Below are 18,957 nucleotides of genomic sequence, written 5' to 3'. Positions count from 1 at the left end.
AATAGAACACATGTACCAATGTTGTTTCTTAGGATTTGTTGACTCTGAATTGAACACTGGGTCCCCTGATTTCTTCCGGCATTGAGGTTGGAATGTGTACAGCACCGTCGTTTGTAAATGCTTTAGCATCTACTTCTTCATACTTATCATCTCAAAAGTCTTCCGTATAATTGTCTTTCAAGAAAGCAGCTAGGGCTCGTCGCAATTCTTCTTCGTCTTTTGCCATTACTTCTAAAAAGACATGTCACATATTTAGTTTATAAAGGTAATCATATATTATGGTTTATATCTTCCACAACTGAATGTCTAGTTTATAAAGGTATCAAACAGTGGCATATCAAACAAATCTAATCATAGTAGAGTTATAAGAACATAGATTATGGTTTAAATGTTCCACAAATGATATTTACAAGACCTTATTTAATTCAAATAAAAGATTTCTACGAACAAAAACCAAATCTAACAGAAAAAAATTACAAATAAATTTCTTTCTTCACACATAACCAATAATAATCAATAAAGAGTTTCCTCCTTCACTCGTCAGGTCTAACATACGGCGAAGAACTCATATCAGTACTATAATACGAATCTTCTCCACCATTTAAATAACACCCTTCCTTCTCTTCATCCCATTTCAAAACCTCTCTCACATACTTAAACCCTTCATCCACATTGGCTCGGTCCCTAGCCCTAGCTTGCCACACAAACAGCTTCTGACCCGTGAGAGACGCGTAAAGAAGCTTGAACTTCATGGCAACATAAAAGTAAGCTTGGTAACCAAGCGACTGCACATTGTTGTTCGTCCTCACGGGACAGAAGTCGCTGAACCAATCACAAGACGTTAACGGCACGCGGCTTAGCTTCTCCTCGAAGAGATCGTACTTGTTCAAGATCAAGATAAAAGGCGTGTCTCTGAAACACGGAAGCTTAACCATCGACTCGAAAAGCTCCTTGCTTTGTATCATCTTGTTCTGGTAATGAACTGTTCCAGGTGCGATACTGATCTGATCGTAGTCGCTTAAGCTGACGCAGAAGATGACTGCTCGTACGTCTTCGAACATCTCTACCCATTTGCAGCTATCGTTCATCCCCTTTGCGTTTACTCGTATCAGCTGGTACTTAGGCTGAGAAGGTGACAAGACATCATCAGGGTTCTCCGGGTAAGATTCAGACATTGGACTCTGTTCGTTGAGACAAAACTCCATGAAAGCTAATCCATTTCCCTGTGTAACACCTTCCGCGTATACGATATCTCGCTCTGAAGGCTCGTACTCGTTGCTCGACACTTCCACGGCCTGCAAATGAAAGCTTAACATTTAACATTTGAAAACTATATGAAACGAAAACCATAAACCCTGAGTTCTCCCTCTGCCCGTACCCGGCTCAAGAAGTATTCTGAAACCTCAGGAAGGAAATGAAGCTCGTCTTTCCGTCTGTATGTGGCTTGTATCGCTGGATCTTTCCAAACTTCTTCAACCAAGGGAGCGTACTCACGTGTTGCAGCTGGGAAGAAGGCGTCGAGATCACCAGTTGCTATGATATCTAGAAGCCAATCCGAGAAATGCTTCAACCTCGGGTTCAATGTATACACACACTGCGGTGTAGCATTAGTTCCATCGTCGTCTGCTTCCTCTCCTGCAAATAACATTTCAAGAAAATCAAGAAACTGACTATCGAAAAAAATATATATATTCTTTTTTTTGAATACCAGGAGGTAATCCTCCGGACCCAAAATCACAGAGCATGTAATATTAGTTTTTACTCCAATAATAGTACCTCCTGAAGCTCCTTCAATGGCATTTATACCTCTCATATGAGATAAAGCTTCCTCTTCAAAACGTTCTCTTCCATCGAGTAGGATACTGAGATATCTATACATATTGCTCTGTACCATCAGCTTAATATCTTGAAGCTCCTCCACTGTAAACTTGTTTCCATACAAAAACTTGGCCTGTTTCAAATCAACAACAAACTGCTACTTAATCTCTCTATTTATTTTTTTCCTGTGTGACATCATTTAACACATTACCTGTTTGAAGATAGTGCTGGTTCCAGAGCCTTCGATGCCAAGCAGTAGAAGCTTCTGAATCTTCTTATGCTCTAGATAGTTGGGAACAGTAGCATAACTACTCGGTGGTTGTACCATTCCTCGTGGTTGTCCGTGAGGTACAGGTAAAGAAAACAACGCACACATTAACCTCGTAGATGCCTGTTGAAGCCAAAAACCTTAAAACTCGTCAATGTTTCTTACAAAAAAAAAAAAACAGCCAAACTTTGTAAGATTACCTTCTCCCAGATGTTTCCTCTAATATTATTCTGCCCTTCTTCCTCGTAACGCCCATCATCATACACCCAAAAATGGGTATCACGTGGACACTGTACATTTGCTAGCTGAGATATATAATAACACAGCACACGTAAGGTTTTATATACTATTGTTTTGTGATACTTAAAACAACAAGACATGATTAAAAAGAAGGTACCTTCAAGATCCTTAGTTCAACCTTTGTGATCTCTCTACCGTTAATATAAACTTGCGTGTTCCCATTGCTCGCGTGCGGACATAGCTTCCCCATGAAGGTCAAATTCGAGCTTATGACTCTGTCTGGCTTCTCTCCTTCTTTACCCCATAGACCAGACTCTTTGTCATACCAATACCTACCAGGTTTCAACTTCTCGGGAGGTAAAGGACAGTTAAGCAGCTCATCCATTTCCTCAGGCTTTAACGGACAACCATTCACGATAAGCTGCTCGGGTCGCAGCTGATTAGCTGCACACTCCTTCTCCGTCTTCATGATCTGTTTAACTTCCAAAGGACTAAGCAATCTAGACAACACTTTCGAATGTTTCCCTAACTTAGACCGTTTCGATTCGTCCATAGCTTGACCGATGCAGCTCACGCATTTTCTTCCTTCGGGCATCGAACCCATCGCTCTAAGCACACAGTTCCCACAGTACTTTTCATCGCACACTATACACGTCTCCTTATGTTCCCATTTCGCTTTTCCGCATCTATAACACTCTCTCTTCTTCTTCTTCTTCTTCCTCGGTCTCTTCGTACTCGCTGTGCACTCATGTACCTTCATCTCCCTCTCCGTCTCCTCCTCTGCAGCGTCTTTGCTATCCATCCGAACATGATCAACGACAACAGGTTTGAATTTAACAACCGGTCTGCGAACCTGAGTCCCGTTTTGGCTGACTGGTGAAACAGAAGCTGAGCCAGAGGATGATGATTCTTCAGGGTTGTTATGCAAGACGGAGACCACAGAGTCAGAGCTAGCAGGTGAACCTCTAGTAGGGCTCTGACCTGAAGAGCTGGTGACTCCTCCGGCTATACGAGAGACAGGCAATGGGATGGGGTTGTTGACATCAACAGGTGAAACTCTAGGGATCTGGTGTACAGGAGTAGGACCTGTGTACTCCATGGCTATGGAGTAATCGAATTCAGATGGATCTTCCGGTAAAGGAACCCCAGGAGGAAGCATCTTTCTCACCATTTCTTTCCAGCTTTCTCCTTCATCTTTCTCCATAATACAGAGCCGCCAAAGATGAATCTTTAAAATCTTCAAATCATATCACCATGTGATTTGCTCTTCAGATTTTTTTCAGACACAAACCTTTAAAAAGGAATATGTGTTATCTATCAAATCAACATCACATATCTATGTTATTATTATAAGTCAAATAGCCAGCAAATATAAACGGACGCTTCATGCAACCTAAAAAAGGAAATAGCATTTTGACGAATTCATGGTCAAATCAACTGTCTGGAAAATTATTCAACCACATCTTACCAACCCCACTTGATTAAAAAAAAAAATAAGGGGATAAAAAATATTCATGACAAAAAGAAGAAGAGAAAGCCACCAATTAAAGCACACAGAACAGAATAAATCTTTTGTAAAAGATGATGGAAAAAAACTTACTTTTTATCTTATGAGAGATGGACGAACAAAAAGCCGAAGTTGAATCTGAGAAGACGAACTTAGAGATCTGTGTGTTTGGTTGGTTCCTCTGAGAGAAACTGGGGAAAGGAAGGGCCAGAGAGACGAGACGGTGAAATCTATAGAGAGAGAGAGATGAATCGAGAAAAGGACCCACGAGTCTAGTTCGTGACGATGGAGACGGGCTTCCGTAAGAGTGCGTGCGTCTACACGCCCCACTTTCTTGCGAGTGATTCACTCTTTCACGACCAATCTAATTATTTGGTTACTACGACACTCTTTTATCCCCCACGCACACACACACGCGCACATACACGCGCATTTATTATGTGGCAATGTCCTATTTAATTTATTACACTGCATCTTGGCAAATCCATTGACCGGATTACTTCCAGAGTTATTGATTATTGAGTTAACCACGAACAAAACTAGTGTATATTTCAATAATTTAATTAATTTTAATATTTTTTGGGTTCCTTTTTTTTTGTGTTTTGTCAACCTTTTATCATTAATCTTTAAAAATAAAAAAAAATATTTTACCAATATTTTGTTTTGGAAAAGATGTCTTACCGATGTTGGCTAGTTATATGACCAAGATATTACGTAACTTTCATTTTCCATAATAGAGTGTGTATACACTTAGTATTAAGTTAGTCATGTATAGTTAGCTTAGTCTAACAAGACTTGTATATATAGTAACACTTGTACATCATTTTACATCAATGAAGATATTTTCCCTTTTTTCTATTATGGTATCAGAGCGGTGAGCGACACGCTCCACCGTAACCGTATCTTCATTCCATCGTCAATCAACTCCGATCATCTTTTCTGATCATCATCACCGATCATCTCCACCGTTTCATCATCACCATTTCATCATCATCATCTATTCCGATCTCTGGAATTTCCTTCGCTTCCGCACTCATCATCATCTCATTGTTCTCGCGTCTTCGCACTTTCTCTTCTTTCCAATCAGTTCTCTCTAGCTCCGATTATCTTCAAATCGATCTAATCGAAGCTCAGATTAATCATCCATGGGGAAATGAAAGTGTAACTCGAAGTATCGCACCTCCATTCCATCTCATGCTGAGGATGACTTCTCTCTTCTTCGCGACAATCAACGCAACGCTGATCTCTCTCAAGAAGGCTCTGGTTCTTCTAATCGTGCTTCTGTTCATCGTCCTCTCAATCCAACTCCACTTACATCTCGTCCTTTTGAGGTATCGGATTCTCCTGATAACCTTCATAGTCTGTATCACTTATTGAACTCAGATCATCCTGGTTTAGCTCTAGTATCGGAACAACTTGACGGAATGAACTATGGAACCTGGATTGTTGCGATGACTACTAGTCTAGAAGCTAAAAACAAACTAGGATTTGTTTATGGATCGATTCCTAAACCGGAAGTAACTGATCGTACTACAAGATCTAGTGTAGAATCAATAGTATGCTGAAATCTTAGTTGTTTAACAGTGTTACTAAGAAGATTTACACTAGTATCTTATACTTCTTTGTGGCTTCTGATATGTGGAAAGATCTTCACACTCGCTTCCACAAATCCAACCTTCCTAGATTGTATAAGCTTCGTCATCAACTTCTCTTTTTGCGTCAAGGTACTATGGATCTATCATCTTACCACACTCAGACGCAGACTTATTGGGAGGAATTGTCTAGCATTCAACCTATTGCGACTACAGTTGAAGATTTATTGGCTTAGAGGGAAAGTAATCGAGTTATTGACTTTCTCATGGGACTCAATGAGAGCTATGATCATGTTTGCAGTCAAACTCATGAAGAAGACTTTGCCAACTCTATCTGAAGTCTACAATATTCTGGATAATGATGATTCTCAGCGATCTGCTCGCATTTCACCCTCAAGTGGTGTTGAATTGTCAGCATTTCAAGTTTCAGGCAACAGTGGAACTTATCAGTATCAGAAAGGTCGACCAGTTTGTACTTATTGTGGTGCTCCTGGACATGTTGTGGACAGATGCTATAAGAAACATGGATTTCCTCCTGGTTTCAAGTCCAAGTATATGAAGTCTAACAACTCTCAGCTTAAAGCATCTTCAAATATGGTCACTATTCCTGATAGTTCTGAAGAGATTTCCAAGCCTCAACAGTCTTCGGTTTCTGTTGTAAGACAAGCTAGCAGCAACTCTACCGTTGCACGCACTCCTGATTAGATGCAACAATTCATTGCCTTCTTCAGTACTCAACTCCATAATCACAACATTACATCTTTTCCTACACCTGAAAATTTTGTTGCTTCCACTTCAGCCGTATCATCAACTCCAAAAGAGTTTGGTACATTCCTTTCTCTTTATCAACCTACTCCTTTTTGCATGTCTTTTGTGCTTGCTTCTGGAGATGCTCTTGTCCCTGAAGACTCTTGGATAATTGATTCGGGCGCTACTCATCACGTCTCTCATTCAGCTTCTCTCTTTTCTCAACTAACCCTTCTCACTGACACTTTTGTTACTCTTCCTTCTAGAATCTCATAGAGCATTGTTGGTATAGGTTTTGTGTCATTGAGTGATAAGATTGTTCTGAAAAATGTGTTGTTTGTTCCTTCGTTCTGTTTCAATTTGCTAAGTGTTAGTTCTTTCACTTCTGAAGTAGACTCAATGATTAGTTTTACTTTATCTTATTGTTTTATACAGGATCTTACTCGGGAATTGATGATTGGCAAGGGTAGACGCGTCTCAAATATGTATGTCTTGGAGTCTGGGTCTTTGATTTCTTCTCATGATTTCTCAGGTAATAAGATAGCTTGTTTTGTCATTGTTGATATCGAGACATGGCATGCTCGTTTAGGTCATCCTTCTTATCCTAAAGTCGATTCATTGTCTAGTCTTTTACAGTTAAAAACTACAAAATCTAAAGAAAATCATCATTGTCATGTTTGTCATCTTGCTAAACAAAAACGATTAATGTTTCCAATTTCTAATACAACCATTGTTGCTCCTTTGATCTTTTACCTATAGATGTTTGGGGTCCATTCTATGTTCCTACATTTGAAGGTTTTAGATATTTTATAACTATCGCTGATGACCATAGTCGTGCAACTTGGGTTTATCTAATGAAATTGAAATCTGATGTCTTGTTTGTGTTCCCGAATTTCTTGACAATGATTGAAACTCAATTCAACACTCGTGTAAAATATGTTAGCTCTGACAATGCTCTTGAGCTCTCTTTCACTGATCTTTTTCAACAAAAGGGCATTGTTTCTTTTCATTCCTGCCCTGAAACACCTGAGCAAAATTTTGTTATTGAGCGAAAGCATCAACAAATCTTAAACGTTGCTCGAGCTTTAATGTTTCAATCTCATATTCATCTTTCTTTCTGGGGAGATTGCATTCTCAATGTTGTCTTTCTCATCAATCGTCTTCCTTATCCAAATCTTGATCATAAGTCTCATTTTCAAATCGTTACTTCCAAACTCCCTGTTATCAACTTAAAACTTTCGGATGTCTTTGCTATAAAAGCACTTCTCAAAAATCTCGTACCAAATTTGATCCTCGTGCTAAGGCTTGTGTCTTCATCGGTTATCCAGCAAGTTTCAAGGGATATAAACTTTTAGATCTCGAAACTAATAGCATCTCCATTTCAAGACATGTTCTGTTTCATGAAAAATATCTTTCCTTTTGCTGATTCTCCTCTTTCCAATCCAGCAAAAGCTTTCTTTTCATGTCCTGGTAAACATGATGCTGTTGAACCTTCTATACCAACATCGTCTGATGATTCATCACAGTCATCGTCTGATGTTATTCTGCCTTTGGCAGTAACATCCCCCCGCACCCGTAGATCTCCTATCTACTTACAGGACTATCATTGTAACTTCACCTCTCTCTATCATCTATCTCGCTATCTCACTTGTAACAAATTCTCATCCCTTCGTTTTACTTTCATAAACGCTATTCTTCTTTGTTCTGAACCATTAAAATTTTCAGAAACAAAGAAATTCAAGGAGTGGTGTAATGTTGTGGATGTTGAGTTTAGTTCTTTAGAGGCACTGGATACTTGGGAAGTTTGCATTTTACCTGAAGGTAAAAGTACCGTGGGTTGTAAATGGATCTTCAAACTCAAGCTTCGCGCTAATGGTACTACTGAAAGACAAAAATGTCGTCTTGTCGCCAAGGGATACACGCAAAAGGATGAAATTGATTACGTTGAAACCTTCTCTCCAGTGGCGAAAATGGTTACAGTCAAGATGATTTTAGCTCTTGTTGATGATCTTAGCTCTTGCTTGGAAGAAGAAATGGATCCTTCATCAACTCGACATCTCCAATGCTTTCTTGAATGTTGATCTCAACGAAGAGATATACATGGATTTGCCTCATGGTTATGCTGAAAGGAAAGGAAACAATCTACCTCCGAATGTTGTTCTCCGCTTAAATAAATCAATATATGGTCTTAAGCAACCATCTCGACAATGGTTTGAAAAGTTTTCCTCTGCTATTCTTTCCATGGGTTTTGATAAGATCAATGGTGATCACACACTGTTTCTTTCAACATCCTCTTGAGGCACCATCATTCTTCTTGTTTACGTTGATGATATTCTCATCGCTAGTGATACTGAAAATCAATGCAGTAACATGGCTTGTTTCTCAACTACGAAGTCACTTCAAACTTCGTGATTTGGGAGCTCTCAAATACTTCCTTGGCCTGGAAATAGCATGCTCTACATCTGGTATCTCAGTTTGTCAGCACAAGTATGTTCTTGAACTTCTCAACGATGAATGCTTACTTGGCTGTCGACCATCGTCTGTTCCTATGGATCCGAGTGTTAAACTTGCTTCTGAAGATGGTGAACTCTTACCGAGTGCAGAACCTTATCGCAGATTGATTGGCAAACTGATGTATTTGACCACAACTCGTCCTGATATTTCCTTTGCCGTCAACAAATTATGTCAATTTTCTTCTGCACCTCGCAAACCTCATCTTCATGCTGCTCACAAGTTTCTTCATTATCTCAAAGGCACGATTGGTCAAGGCCTGTTCTTTCCTGCAGATGATGATTACCAGCTCACAGCTTTTTGCGATGCTGACTAGTCTAACTGTCCTGATACTCGTCGCAGTGCTACCGGATCATGCATCTTCATTGGACAATCTCTCATTGCATGGAAATCTAAGAAACAAGATGTAGTTTCTCACTCATCAGCAGAGGCTGAATACAGAGCAATGTGATCTGCAACATCTAAAGATATTCTTTGGCTGTCTCGTATGCTTGCTGAGTTGGGTTGTCCTTCTCCGTCTACTCCTGTGATGTATTTTGACAGTACCACTGCTTTGCACATCGCCAAGAATCTGGTTTTCCACGAACGCACTAAACATATAGAACGTGAATGTCATGATATTCGTGAACGGATCATTTCTGGTCAACTGAAGACACTCCATGTTCGATCAGAAAATCAGTTGGCTGATGCTCTAACTAAGAATCTCTACCCGATGATGTTTAACAAGCTTATGTCCAAGGTGGGTCTTCACAATGTTATGACGCCATCTTGAGGGGACCTAATAGAGTGTGTATACACTTAGTATTAAGTTAATCATGTATAATTAGATTAGTCTAACAACACTTGTATATATAGTAACACTTGTACATCATTTTACATTAATGAAGATATTTCCCCTTTCTTCTATTACTCTACTCAGATTTCTTTGCTAGCATGTCCACTTAAGTAGTTAATTGTCTTGGCACATAATGGAAGGTGTACTGCTTATATGACTGGCTTAGATGGAGAATGTCATTGAGGATGGTAATTGCATCGTTTCCACCAATTGGGTCCATGATCAATTTCCATTTGTTGGGAATTTAGATAATCAACAGCTCACAGTCGAAGGGACATTTTCATCTTGTACACTCTTGGTCAAAGTGGTTGGCGAGTATTCGACTCAAAGGAAATGATTTGTTTGTTTCGAGAGATGTGATTTTTTACGACACATCTTTTACTTTTGTGGTTTTGCCTCAAACAGTCCTTATGCTCCTTCGTCAATCATACAAGTTTCTCACCATAGGTTGAGGTCTTCGACGATCTCAACATTGCTATCCCTATTTGAATTAACGATGACACTGAGTGAGAGATGAAACATTGGAAGAGCATAATCGTAATCCATTATCGAGTTCAAAAGATAATCCTCCGACACCCGAAATTTCTTTTTTGACAGATACCACTCCTTTAGATGAAAATCGGCTTGGACCACAACAATATGTGCCTCAAACTGAGCGACTTGGCAGAGGCATGCGGTATAAGATTACTTCTACTCATCTTAAGCCATATGTGACATACTCTGCTTAATTTGATATAAACATTGTTCTCGACTCCCCTCACTCCACATCAGCTTCTTCTGATATGTTTCTCTATCCCATTGCTATTTTTGATCTAACAATGGCTTCTCCAACATCACATAGCTTTCCTTGCTGACATTACTCTCGGAGATGAAGCTATTCACTTTAGTGATATAGTGAAGCTCAAAGATTGGCATGGAGCAATGGAACAGAAGTGGACGTTCTTGAGGAGCATAAGACACGGTCCTTACAACACTTACCTCCTAGAAATGTACAAATTGATTTATCGTATCAAGTATAATGTTGGTGGTTCTGTTGGGCATCCATCATAAGGCAAAATTGGTAGTCATGGGAAATTGTCAAAAAGAAATTTTTTGCAGTGACCGTAAAAATGAATACGATTCACATACTTCTTGAAGTTGCAGCCACTAAAAGTTAGAAACTTCATCAAATGGATGTCCACAACGGATGATCTTAAGGTAGAAATCTATATGAAACCTGCACCAGGTTTTCAACCCTCGAATTCCTTTCACGTATGTAGGCTGCACAAATTCATATATGGGCTATGTTAAGCACTTCGTTGTTGGTTCTCAAAGCTCTCTATTGCGTTACTTGACTATAACTTCATCCAATGTCGAAATGACTATTTTTTATTCACTCGGATTTTTGGCAGTATTGTCCTTCGTATCCTTATATATGGTTGATGATTTGGTGATCACAAGTTCAAAGATTATCTCAGCACATGTTTCTGCATGATAGATTTTGGTATTTTGAAATATTTTTTGGGCATTGAAGTAGTGTGTGGACCAGATGGCACATCTCTCTCGCATATGAAGGATTTACTTGATATCATTTCAAAATGTGGCTTTAGTGGTGCACGACCATAACACATCGATGGAAAAAAAACTTTCAGCTACAATCGTTTTATTTATCGGCTTATTTATCTAGCCCTGGCTTGTCCCGAATTGAGTTACTGCGTCAATATCCTCGCTCGGTTCATGCAAGCACCTCGACAAGCACATTGGGACGGTGCAATATGTGTAGTGCTTTACTTGGAAGACTGTCCTAGACAAAGGCGTCATATTCCCTTCTACCTCCGATCTTTGTTTGACTGCTATTGTGGCTCAGATTAGGCTTCATCTCCGCGCACTCGACGCTCTCCCAGCAGCTATATTGTTCTTCATAGCGATTCTTAGAGTATTATGAACTATATGAAGTGTTTAGGACTCATTTTGGTTACCAAAAAATTTCAAAGCACACTTAGCTCTGTATAGATATTTACAATTTCCCTTTTTAGGTTCTAGCGGTTGATGATGTCTATATATGTAATCAGCTTAATCGTCGACTACTTATACATAAATTATGCATAGATCTTGAACTAAGAAGAAAACAAGATAAGCAAAATGTATATAGATGTGTTATTATGTGGAGAAGGTTAATTAAATAATGATTTGGAAGACACTCGTATTTCTCTGTTACTAGAGGTATTGGCTTTGTATTCTCTCTCTGTTCTGCTCCCACCATGTCTTTGCATGCACTTCCCCAAAACGTTCCCGGCTGTTGATCAAACAAATAAAAACATAAGTGGTATGATCTTGAGTTTCCAATCTCGAGTAATAGGTATTCTAAACCGGGAACCAGAGTAATCAAAAAAGGCTTTTAGCACTAAAGTATTCATCATAAATGCTTAGTTAAGATGTTTGATATACCTGAATCTGACCCGACGTAGCTCTCTAGTACCATCTACTAACTGTCTGATGGTAATGTAAACGCCTGGCTCGTCCTCTTCGATCCACTCAGCCTGCATTTCACTTGCGTTGCTCATTGACGGTGGTTCGTCTCTTGAAGAAGTGGTGGTTCGAGCTGCATCCATTGGAGGTCCTCCATGATGATGACCATAGTTGCTAGAGCCACCATAGAAGTGATGCGGGACATTAACTCCTGGAGGTCTGAAGTTGTGTCTTGGAGTCCAATCTTTGCTTTCTCTCGCTGATTCCATCTTCGAGTAAGTTGAATCTCTCTGTGACTAATAAAAAAATAAACAAGACAAAGCTTCACAAAAAAGGTTCTTGTCTGAAGAAAACACTCAACTAACATTGCAAAATCGATGTTCCTTTTACCTGATCCTCGGATCTAGCAGGCGTCTGAAGAGCTTGGCGGTTAAATTTCTGTACATTGTAAAGCTCAACAATTTTTTCATAATTCTCACCCCACCACCGTTGAGCTTGCCACTTGTCGAACATCTCCCGGCTTTCAAAACAAGACACAAGTAATGGTGAGTTTCAGCTTCCAGTGTAATAACATAAGCACTTACGTGTTTTCCAACCAAACGATAATGGAAACATTACATCTAACAGTGTACTGCAACCAAACCAACATACATATCGAAACAGGACATGCAGATTCTGTTCTAGACAACTTACTGATGTAAATCACACGCACAGAGGTTGTTAAAAGTAGGTCAATTACCTGAAGCGGATACGTTTCAGATCATTGCCTCCACTGGGAAGCGAGGCGAATGTGATATGGACACCCGGTTCTACTTGAGCCATCCACTCTTTAGGCCCTTCATCATCTAGTACCACATCACAAGACTGAGCAGAGATAGATTCCCGATCGTTTCCATAGATTGATGTGAATTTTGGCTCTGGCCGTCCAGCTGGATAATGAGAGGAGTTTGTAAAGTCCCAAGCAGGTGTAGAACCAGCGCTTCCACCCATGTAAGGGTACGGAACACCTTCAGAGGAATTGTCATAATCTGGGAACGGTCTATGTACTTTCTTCATGGGGCTGGTAGAGGAACCAGTGCATGGCTTACATTGTTTATAAGCACCAGAGAATTTCATAGCCATATCTTTAATCTGCTTAAACGAAACAAAAGGATTAATATAACAGTTTCACTAACATCATATGTAGTATCAGGCTTTAAGCCATGACTAAGTACGTCAAGAGAACTTCACTCTTTAGCCTAACGAACTTAAAAAAGGGAGATCTAAATAAATTAACATTATTATATTAAAAAAAAAATTACTTCATCTTGTCTTCTCAATCTGCAGAACCCAATCATAACGGCCATCTCTTTCCTTTTGTATTTTCATTTCTTTTAATTTATAAATAGTTGCACCTACTCTTTAAACCCTTTGCTTTACTTTTCCTGTTTAGGTAAGAATCCACTAAAGCTTATTTGAGGAAAAAAAGTATAATTAGATCAGTCTTCAGTAGCAATATTCATCAAATCATGACCCCTTTAGCTTTAATCAGCCACTACAATCCTAAAGAATAATTCAAACTGGATACACCAGTTAAGGATTTTGGAATCTGGGTTTAAATTGGTTTCAGTAGTTGTTTGACTTTCATGTCTAGTCACATAGATGGGAAACACACACTGACATAACCTATGAAAGAGGGATTCGTGAAAGATTCCAAGCAAGTGAAGTTCCATCTCTGTTTAAACAATAGTAGACCACTATAGTAATGAATTATCAGTTCTCATTAGACAAATCTCAAAGATAAAGAAAAGAATATCAGACGAATCTATGGACTGTACGTTTTCTTATACAGTATTAAAGAGTTGCTTTTTTATCTTCTGTGAGATACGTTTTAAATTGGGGTCTGTGACTTTGGTTTGTTTCACTAGCAAGGCAATTAGGGAAAAGCAACAAAATAAAGTGAAAAAAAAAAGCAGAAGGATCAACAAAGAAAGAAGAGATTAGATTCATAGGGAGAGAGAGACCTGTGTGGTTAGGCTTTTGACGGCTTCTTTAGTATTGGGAGTGGTGCTTCCACGCGTTCCGGCTTCCTCACCTCCGTCTGCTTTGGTACAAGTTATGCAAGTGAACATCTTTGCCTCTTTTTGTGTTCTCTTGCCTTTTCAGCCCTACAGAATCGTATGAAACAGAGTCTACATAAAATAGCCAAACCTCAACTAATAATACTACTAGAAACCAAATAAAGTCATTACAAAACTAAAAAGTAGAGAGAGAGAGCTACACAATAAAGGGATCCACAATCCGACATATAGCACGGTAGATATAGCTTATGTAATCAGGGTACGGATTTAATTTATTTAAAAGGTAAAGGTTTTTTTTAACAAAGCAATGGTCCTACGAAATGAATAGTAACAGACAATCGTAAGAATTAGTTAGAACATAGGAAGGGGAATATGGATGCCAATTGGTCGTTTCTATAACGCAACACACAACACAAAAGAACAAAAGTTGTGACGTATCTCTCTTCTGGTTAGAAAACAACTAGTCAAAAAGAAAATAGAACTTGATAAAGTTGATTTGGTTCAAGATCTAAACCCATTATTAGTATTTAAATAAATAATGGAAAACAGTATTAAATTTTTTTAACACATTCCACCATGGTTGGACTTGGGTGTTATACCTCAGAGACTATAGAGCTCAACACAAATCTCAGAAGGGGCTTATAGAGCTCAGCACTATAAATAACTATAGAAAAACAATTGGCAGGAATACAATAATAAAAGCTATGGGAAGTTCTAATTAGTGGAGTGGATCTTTGATAGAGACAAAAGTGTTGAAATATATCTAAAACTGCAAGTTAACACTTTCCTTTTTAAAACAAATACTGGAACCAGAAAAAGAAAGAGAACTTGGGGATCAGAGGATAGGACCCCCGTGAATAACATCTTCTTTATATTCTTAAAAATAAACTGCAACATAAAATGGTTTTAAAATTCAATAATGCCCTTCGCGTGAAACAATGATGAGCCCCATGGACATTCCTAACATATCAAAAGCTGGAATAAGAATAAAAACATTTTAATGCAGTAACCGAAATCCTTGACATTTTAAAAATCTAGATTATGTAAGCAGCCAAAATAAAACAGAAAAACAATTTGACAAAAGAATCAAATAATATGTGGAGGTTATCCCCGTGTTTATCACCATTCTAGACAGGAAAAAGAAAACAGAAAAATATATAATATCACTGGAAAAGGAAATATTGAATGTTTTGAAACAAGAAAATAGAGTCTTGACAGTCACGTGTTAGGAAAAAGAAAAGGAGTTTGGTTTCTATATTTAGGGTTTTGAGTGATGATGGACCAATCTAAAGCGTGTCGAGAGATGAAAGCTACATAAATATAATATGAATTGTATTTTACTAGGCAAAAGTTATATTAAAAACCAAAAAAAATTGCAGCAATCACGAATTACGAAGAATAATAATAGGGGGAGTAGTAAAACTCTTGTTTTTGATAAGCAAATGCAATAACTGATACAAAAAAAAGCCTCTTTTTTTTTTCTTCATCTTCTTGATTTCTCAAAGCATTGAATTTGATTTGAATGAAATAATGGATGGTTTGTACACACCTTTTGTTTTAATTAACTGCGAATCTGATTTAAGATTATTGCTAGCAGCTCTGCTTTTAAGGTTGAGTCTACCTCCGTCGCCGGGCACGAGTGGGGTTCGTTCCGTCTTCTGTGTCTAAGCCTACACATATATATAGACCATCATCAATGGCTTCACAATAAATGTGAATAAAGGATTGATAATGATGAATTACAGCTTTTTTTTAATGGCAGTGAAAAATTCGGCGTTCTTCTTAGTAAAAAGCAAAAGCAAAGTTAGGGAACAATAAATACCCGCGAAACTTTTGAAATGAATAAGAAACGGTATATTTTCCTGGAAAACTGTAGAAAATTTCGATTTGAGTTTTTTTTTTTTTTTTTTGTTGAAGAAGGGTTTCGATTTGAGAACAAAAAAAAGTATGTTTGGATGGTTAGAAAGCGATGAGAAAATCTGGAGAGAAGTGACGAATCAAATCTGTCAAAAAAATCAAATCAATCAAGTGACAGTAAAGGAAAAATATGCAGCAGATAAAGGCAAACACACACACAAAAATCCTCTGAATCTTTTTTTTCTTCAGAGAAAAATAGTTTGAAAAGATCGATCGAAAAAAGAATGAATTTTCTGTTTCTTTCTCAATCGCCTATACAGAAGAAGAAGAAAAAAAGTAAGCAACAAATCTCTCTGATTTTTTTCATTTTCCGATAAAAATATTCAGGAAATGGATTTCTCACAACGAAACTCGTACTGACCTGAAAATGTCGTCGTCTTCTTCGTGCGGTATCGAATCTGATTCTGACACAAAAGCTCCTACTCTCTCTCGCTCTCGCTCAAGAAGCTATAAAACTCAGTGCTTAAAAATATCCAAAGCAAAAATAAAATCCCCAGAAATCTCTAACAGATTATTTTCTACCCGAAGAGAAGCAGATTAAAAATGACAACGGCCGAAACTAATTTCAAAAACCCAAAGAAAAATAAAGAGGGAGAGGTTTCGGGTTGTCGGGTAACTAAAACGGAGCTCCGACGTTTATTTGTCTTGGAGTATAAATTATGACGAAGAGCAAGAGATGAGACAAGAGCTTCTCTGGGTATTTATACGAGGAGGAAAGAGAAGGTTTTAACGGCGTTAAGTTTAAAAAAACAACAGTGAGTTTTAAGTTTTAACAGCGAAGCCTTTGGTGTGCCGATGAAAATTGGTCTCGTTACGAAACGGCAGCGAGGGCCCATGTTGTCTCACACGGTGACGGAGATTGCTTACGTGTGCTGGAACTAGGATTACGTGTCGGCTTACTATTCGTTTAGGACAGCTGAAACCGGGTCGGGCTATGGTCACGATTTATTTGACAGGCCAAGGGAACGGTCGCATCACGATTCGCTTTGTGTGTTTTCCTTTTCTTTCATTTATTTTCATATTTATATATGCATGTATCATCGTTTTGTCTTGTTCTAGATATGATCATGTGTGGTCAAAAAAAAAAAAGAAAGATATGATCATGTTTGATAAAAAAATCATCCTTTATACTAAATGAGTAACGAAGATAGACTGAGATGAGAATTACATACAAAACTATAAAGACCGCGATGTTATAACTGCTTGTATAGGTAATGTTATCTAACTAAGCTTATTTAGTGAACGTGTGTTAGTTGAAGTGCTTTAGATAGTGTCTCCATCAAGGATTAATGTTGGCATGGTAGATGGAGACTTGAAGTATGGGATCTATACAGCTATGCTATTTGCTTACACAGTTACACATGTGACATGTTTATTTGTCAAGTACGTTTTGTTTTAAATATCTTGTAATGCTCCGACCAAGTGTTTTTTACTTGCATATGTAATTAAGTATGTCATATGTTATGTGATTGAAATGATTCTTATATCTTTTTTTACTCACAAAATGTGATACTACTACAAATGCTTGACTTGCATGAAAGAAGGTATAATTCTTGATTAAAATGATTCTTGTATCTTTTTTCACATGTAGCATGAAAGAATGTATAATTCTTGCGAGATGTTCCAACTTATAGGTTAAATTCATTCAAAACTATAAGAAAATATGATGAACAAGCTGCTTGACTTTACTTAGTGGTGTTGTTCATCGATTTCTCTTTTTGCTTTTGAAGAAACAATTGTAGAAAATTCACTCGAGATCGATAAAGATGGTTAACTAAAACATAAACTTTTAATTTTAAAATTACTAAATATAGGTAGGCATTAGAGAAATCCGTCTGCAAAATCCAATAGGATGATGATACTGCAACGTTGATTCGTGGTTAAGTAATAGGGATTACACATGTCTCTCTGTATATAGTTTACAAAAAAAAAAAAATGTCTCTCTGTATATATATATATATATATTTATCTACACATAAACTTTTCATTTTTCAGTAATTAAAATTAAACAATAGCAGTATAAGAACGTGAATAACAAACTATGTAGCGAATGCAAGAGTGGATTCAAGTTTTCAGATGTTTAGGATTAATTATTTTCTAAGAAGTTAAATTTTTGTTTGCAAAAAAAAAAAATTATATAATAGTGTAATAAACATTTTCTTGCTATATACTCCAGTACTCAGGGCCGTCTAATAGCACGTGCAAGTGGAACGATCGAACAGAGTCCGAGTATAAAAATATAAAAAAATTAAAGAAATTTAAACAATATATACATAAATTATGGTCACAAAATTACTAATTTAGAGTTTATAATTTATAAAAAACGTTAAACATATATAAATAAAACTACTAATTTCTAAAACTATTTCGTTATGATTTAAATTTATCGTTAATATTTCTGAACAGGGTCCCAAAAAAAATTGTGACGGCCCTACCAGTACTATATGCACTATTGGCATCAAACTATTTTTTTAATCGATTGAACTGTAGTTCGAACTTTAAACAATGAAAATTCTAAGGTGCATAAAAGCATTTAGGTAATGTGCAACATGTTCGACGATGCTGAACTTTCTTGAAAATAAATAATATCAGCCATAAAGATAAAATGTATATCTTGAACCCAAAACGTTAGGGGTGGGAACTTAGCTTTATTCCTGGGGCTAACCTGTTTTTAAGCAAAGAATGCTTCGAACAGAGGGAGAGCAAAATTCCAAATAAAAGATCCAAGATATCATATAGTCTCTCCGTTTCTGAATAAATGTTTTAACATTGTTCACACAGATTAATAAAGTATCGGAAATATATGTAAATTGTTACTAATTATACATCTCTAACCCATAGTATTTGAGATACATAAAATTATTTATAAAATCAATGCAGTTTTCAATTAATTTTCAGCTGAAAGTAAGTATAATTTGTATTGAAATTGTAAAGTGACATTTTTTTTTATAACAAGAAAAAATGTTAAAATAACACTTATTATGAAACATAGTGAATATACGAGAATAAGTGAG

At 37.4% G+C, this 18,957-nt stretch overlaps 2 protein-coding genes and 1 pseudogene across 4 annotated transcripts; 1 reads left to right on the top strand and 2 right to left on the bottom strand.

Annotated features, from left to right (window-relative positions):
- Positions 1 to 357: 357 nt before the first annotated feature.
- On the bottom strand, positions 358 to 4,194 carry LOC125586960 (extra-large guanine nucleotide-binding protein 3-like). Of its 2 annotated transcripts, none has more exons than XM_048756934.1 (7): positions 3,927 to 4,194; positions 2,484 to 3,617; positions 2,287 to 2,391; positions 2,030 to 2,209; positions 1,777 to 1,951; positions 1,379 to 1,635; positions 358 to 1,295 (listed from the first exon to the last, which is right to left on the bottom strand). In XM_048756934.1, the coding sequence occupies exons 2-7, from the start codon at positions 3,528 to 3,530 to the stop codon at positions 534 to 536; spliced, it is 2,526 nt and encodes an 841-aa protein (XP_048612891.1). In that variant the 5' UTR covers positions 3,531 to 3,617; positions 3,927 to 4,194; the 3' UTR covers positions 358 to 533. The 2 variants fall into 2 exon arrangements, with proteins under 2 accessions (XP_048612891.1, XP_048612892.1); XM_048756935.1 differs by having other exon boundaries at positions 2,484 to 3,640; positions 3,927 to 4,178.
- Positions 4,119 to 9,455, top strand: LOC125587163 (annotated as a pseudogene).
- A 2,017-nt stretch (positions 9,456 to 11,472) lies between these two features.
- Positions 11,473 to 16,627, bottom strand: LOC125586956 (protein BREVIS RADIX-like). 2 transcript variants are annotated; one of them, XM_048756897.1, is made up of 7 exons: positions 16,305 to 16,627; positions 15,576 to 15,696; positions 13,970 to 14,113; positions 12,706 to 13,097; positions 12,357 to 12,486; positions 11,946 to 12,262; positions 11,473 to 11,793 (listed from the first exon to the last, which is right to left on the bottom strand). In XM_048756897.1, the coding sequence occupies exons 3-7, from the start codon at positions 14,075 to 14,077 to the stop codon at positions 11,715 to 11,717; spliced, it is 1,026 nt and encodes a 341-aa protein (XP_048612854.1). In that variant the 5' UTR covers positions 14,078 to 14,113; positions 15,576 to 15,696; positions 16,305 to 16,627; the 3' UTR covers positions 11,473 to 11,714. The 2 variants fall into 2 exon arrangements, with proteins under 2 accessions (XP_048612854.1, XP_048612855.1); XM_048756898.1 differs by lacking the exons at positions 15,576 to 15,696; positions 16,305 to 16,627 and adding an exon at positions 13,268 to 13,390.
- Between the last annotated feature and the right edge of the window lie 2,330 nt (positions 16,628 to 18,957).

This window comes from Brassica napus, chromosome C5, assembly GCF_020379485.1.
Source record: "Brassica napus cultivar Da-Ae chromosome C5, Da-Ae, whole genome shotgun sequence".
Classification (NCBI taxonomy): domain Eukaryota; kingdom Viridiplantae; phylum Streptophyta; class Magnoliopsida; order Brassicales; family Brassicaceae; genus Brassica; species Brassica napus.
The sequence above is the reverse complement of the archived record's forward strand: the minus strand, read 5'-3'. Positions and strand labels throughout refer to the sequence as shown.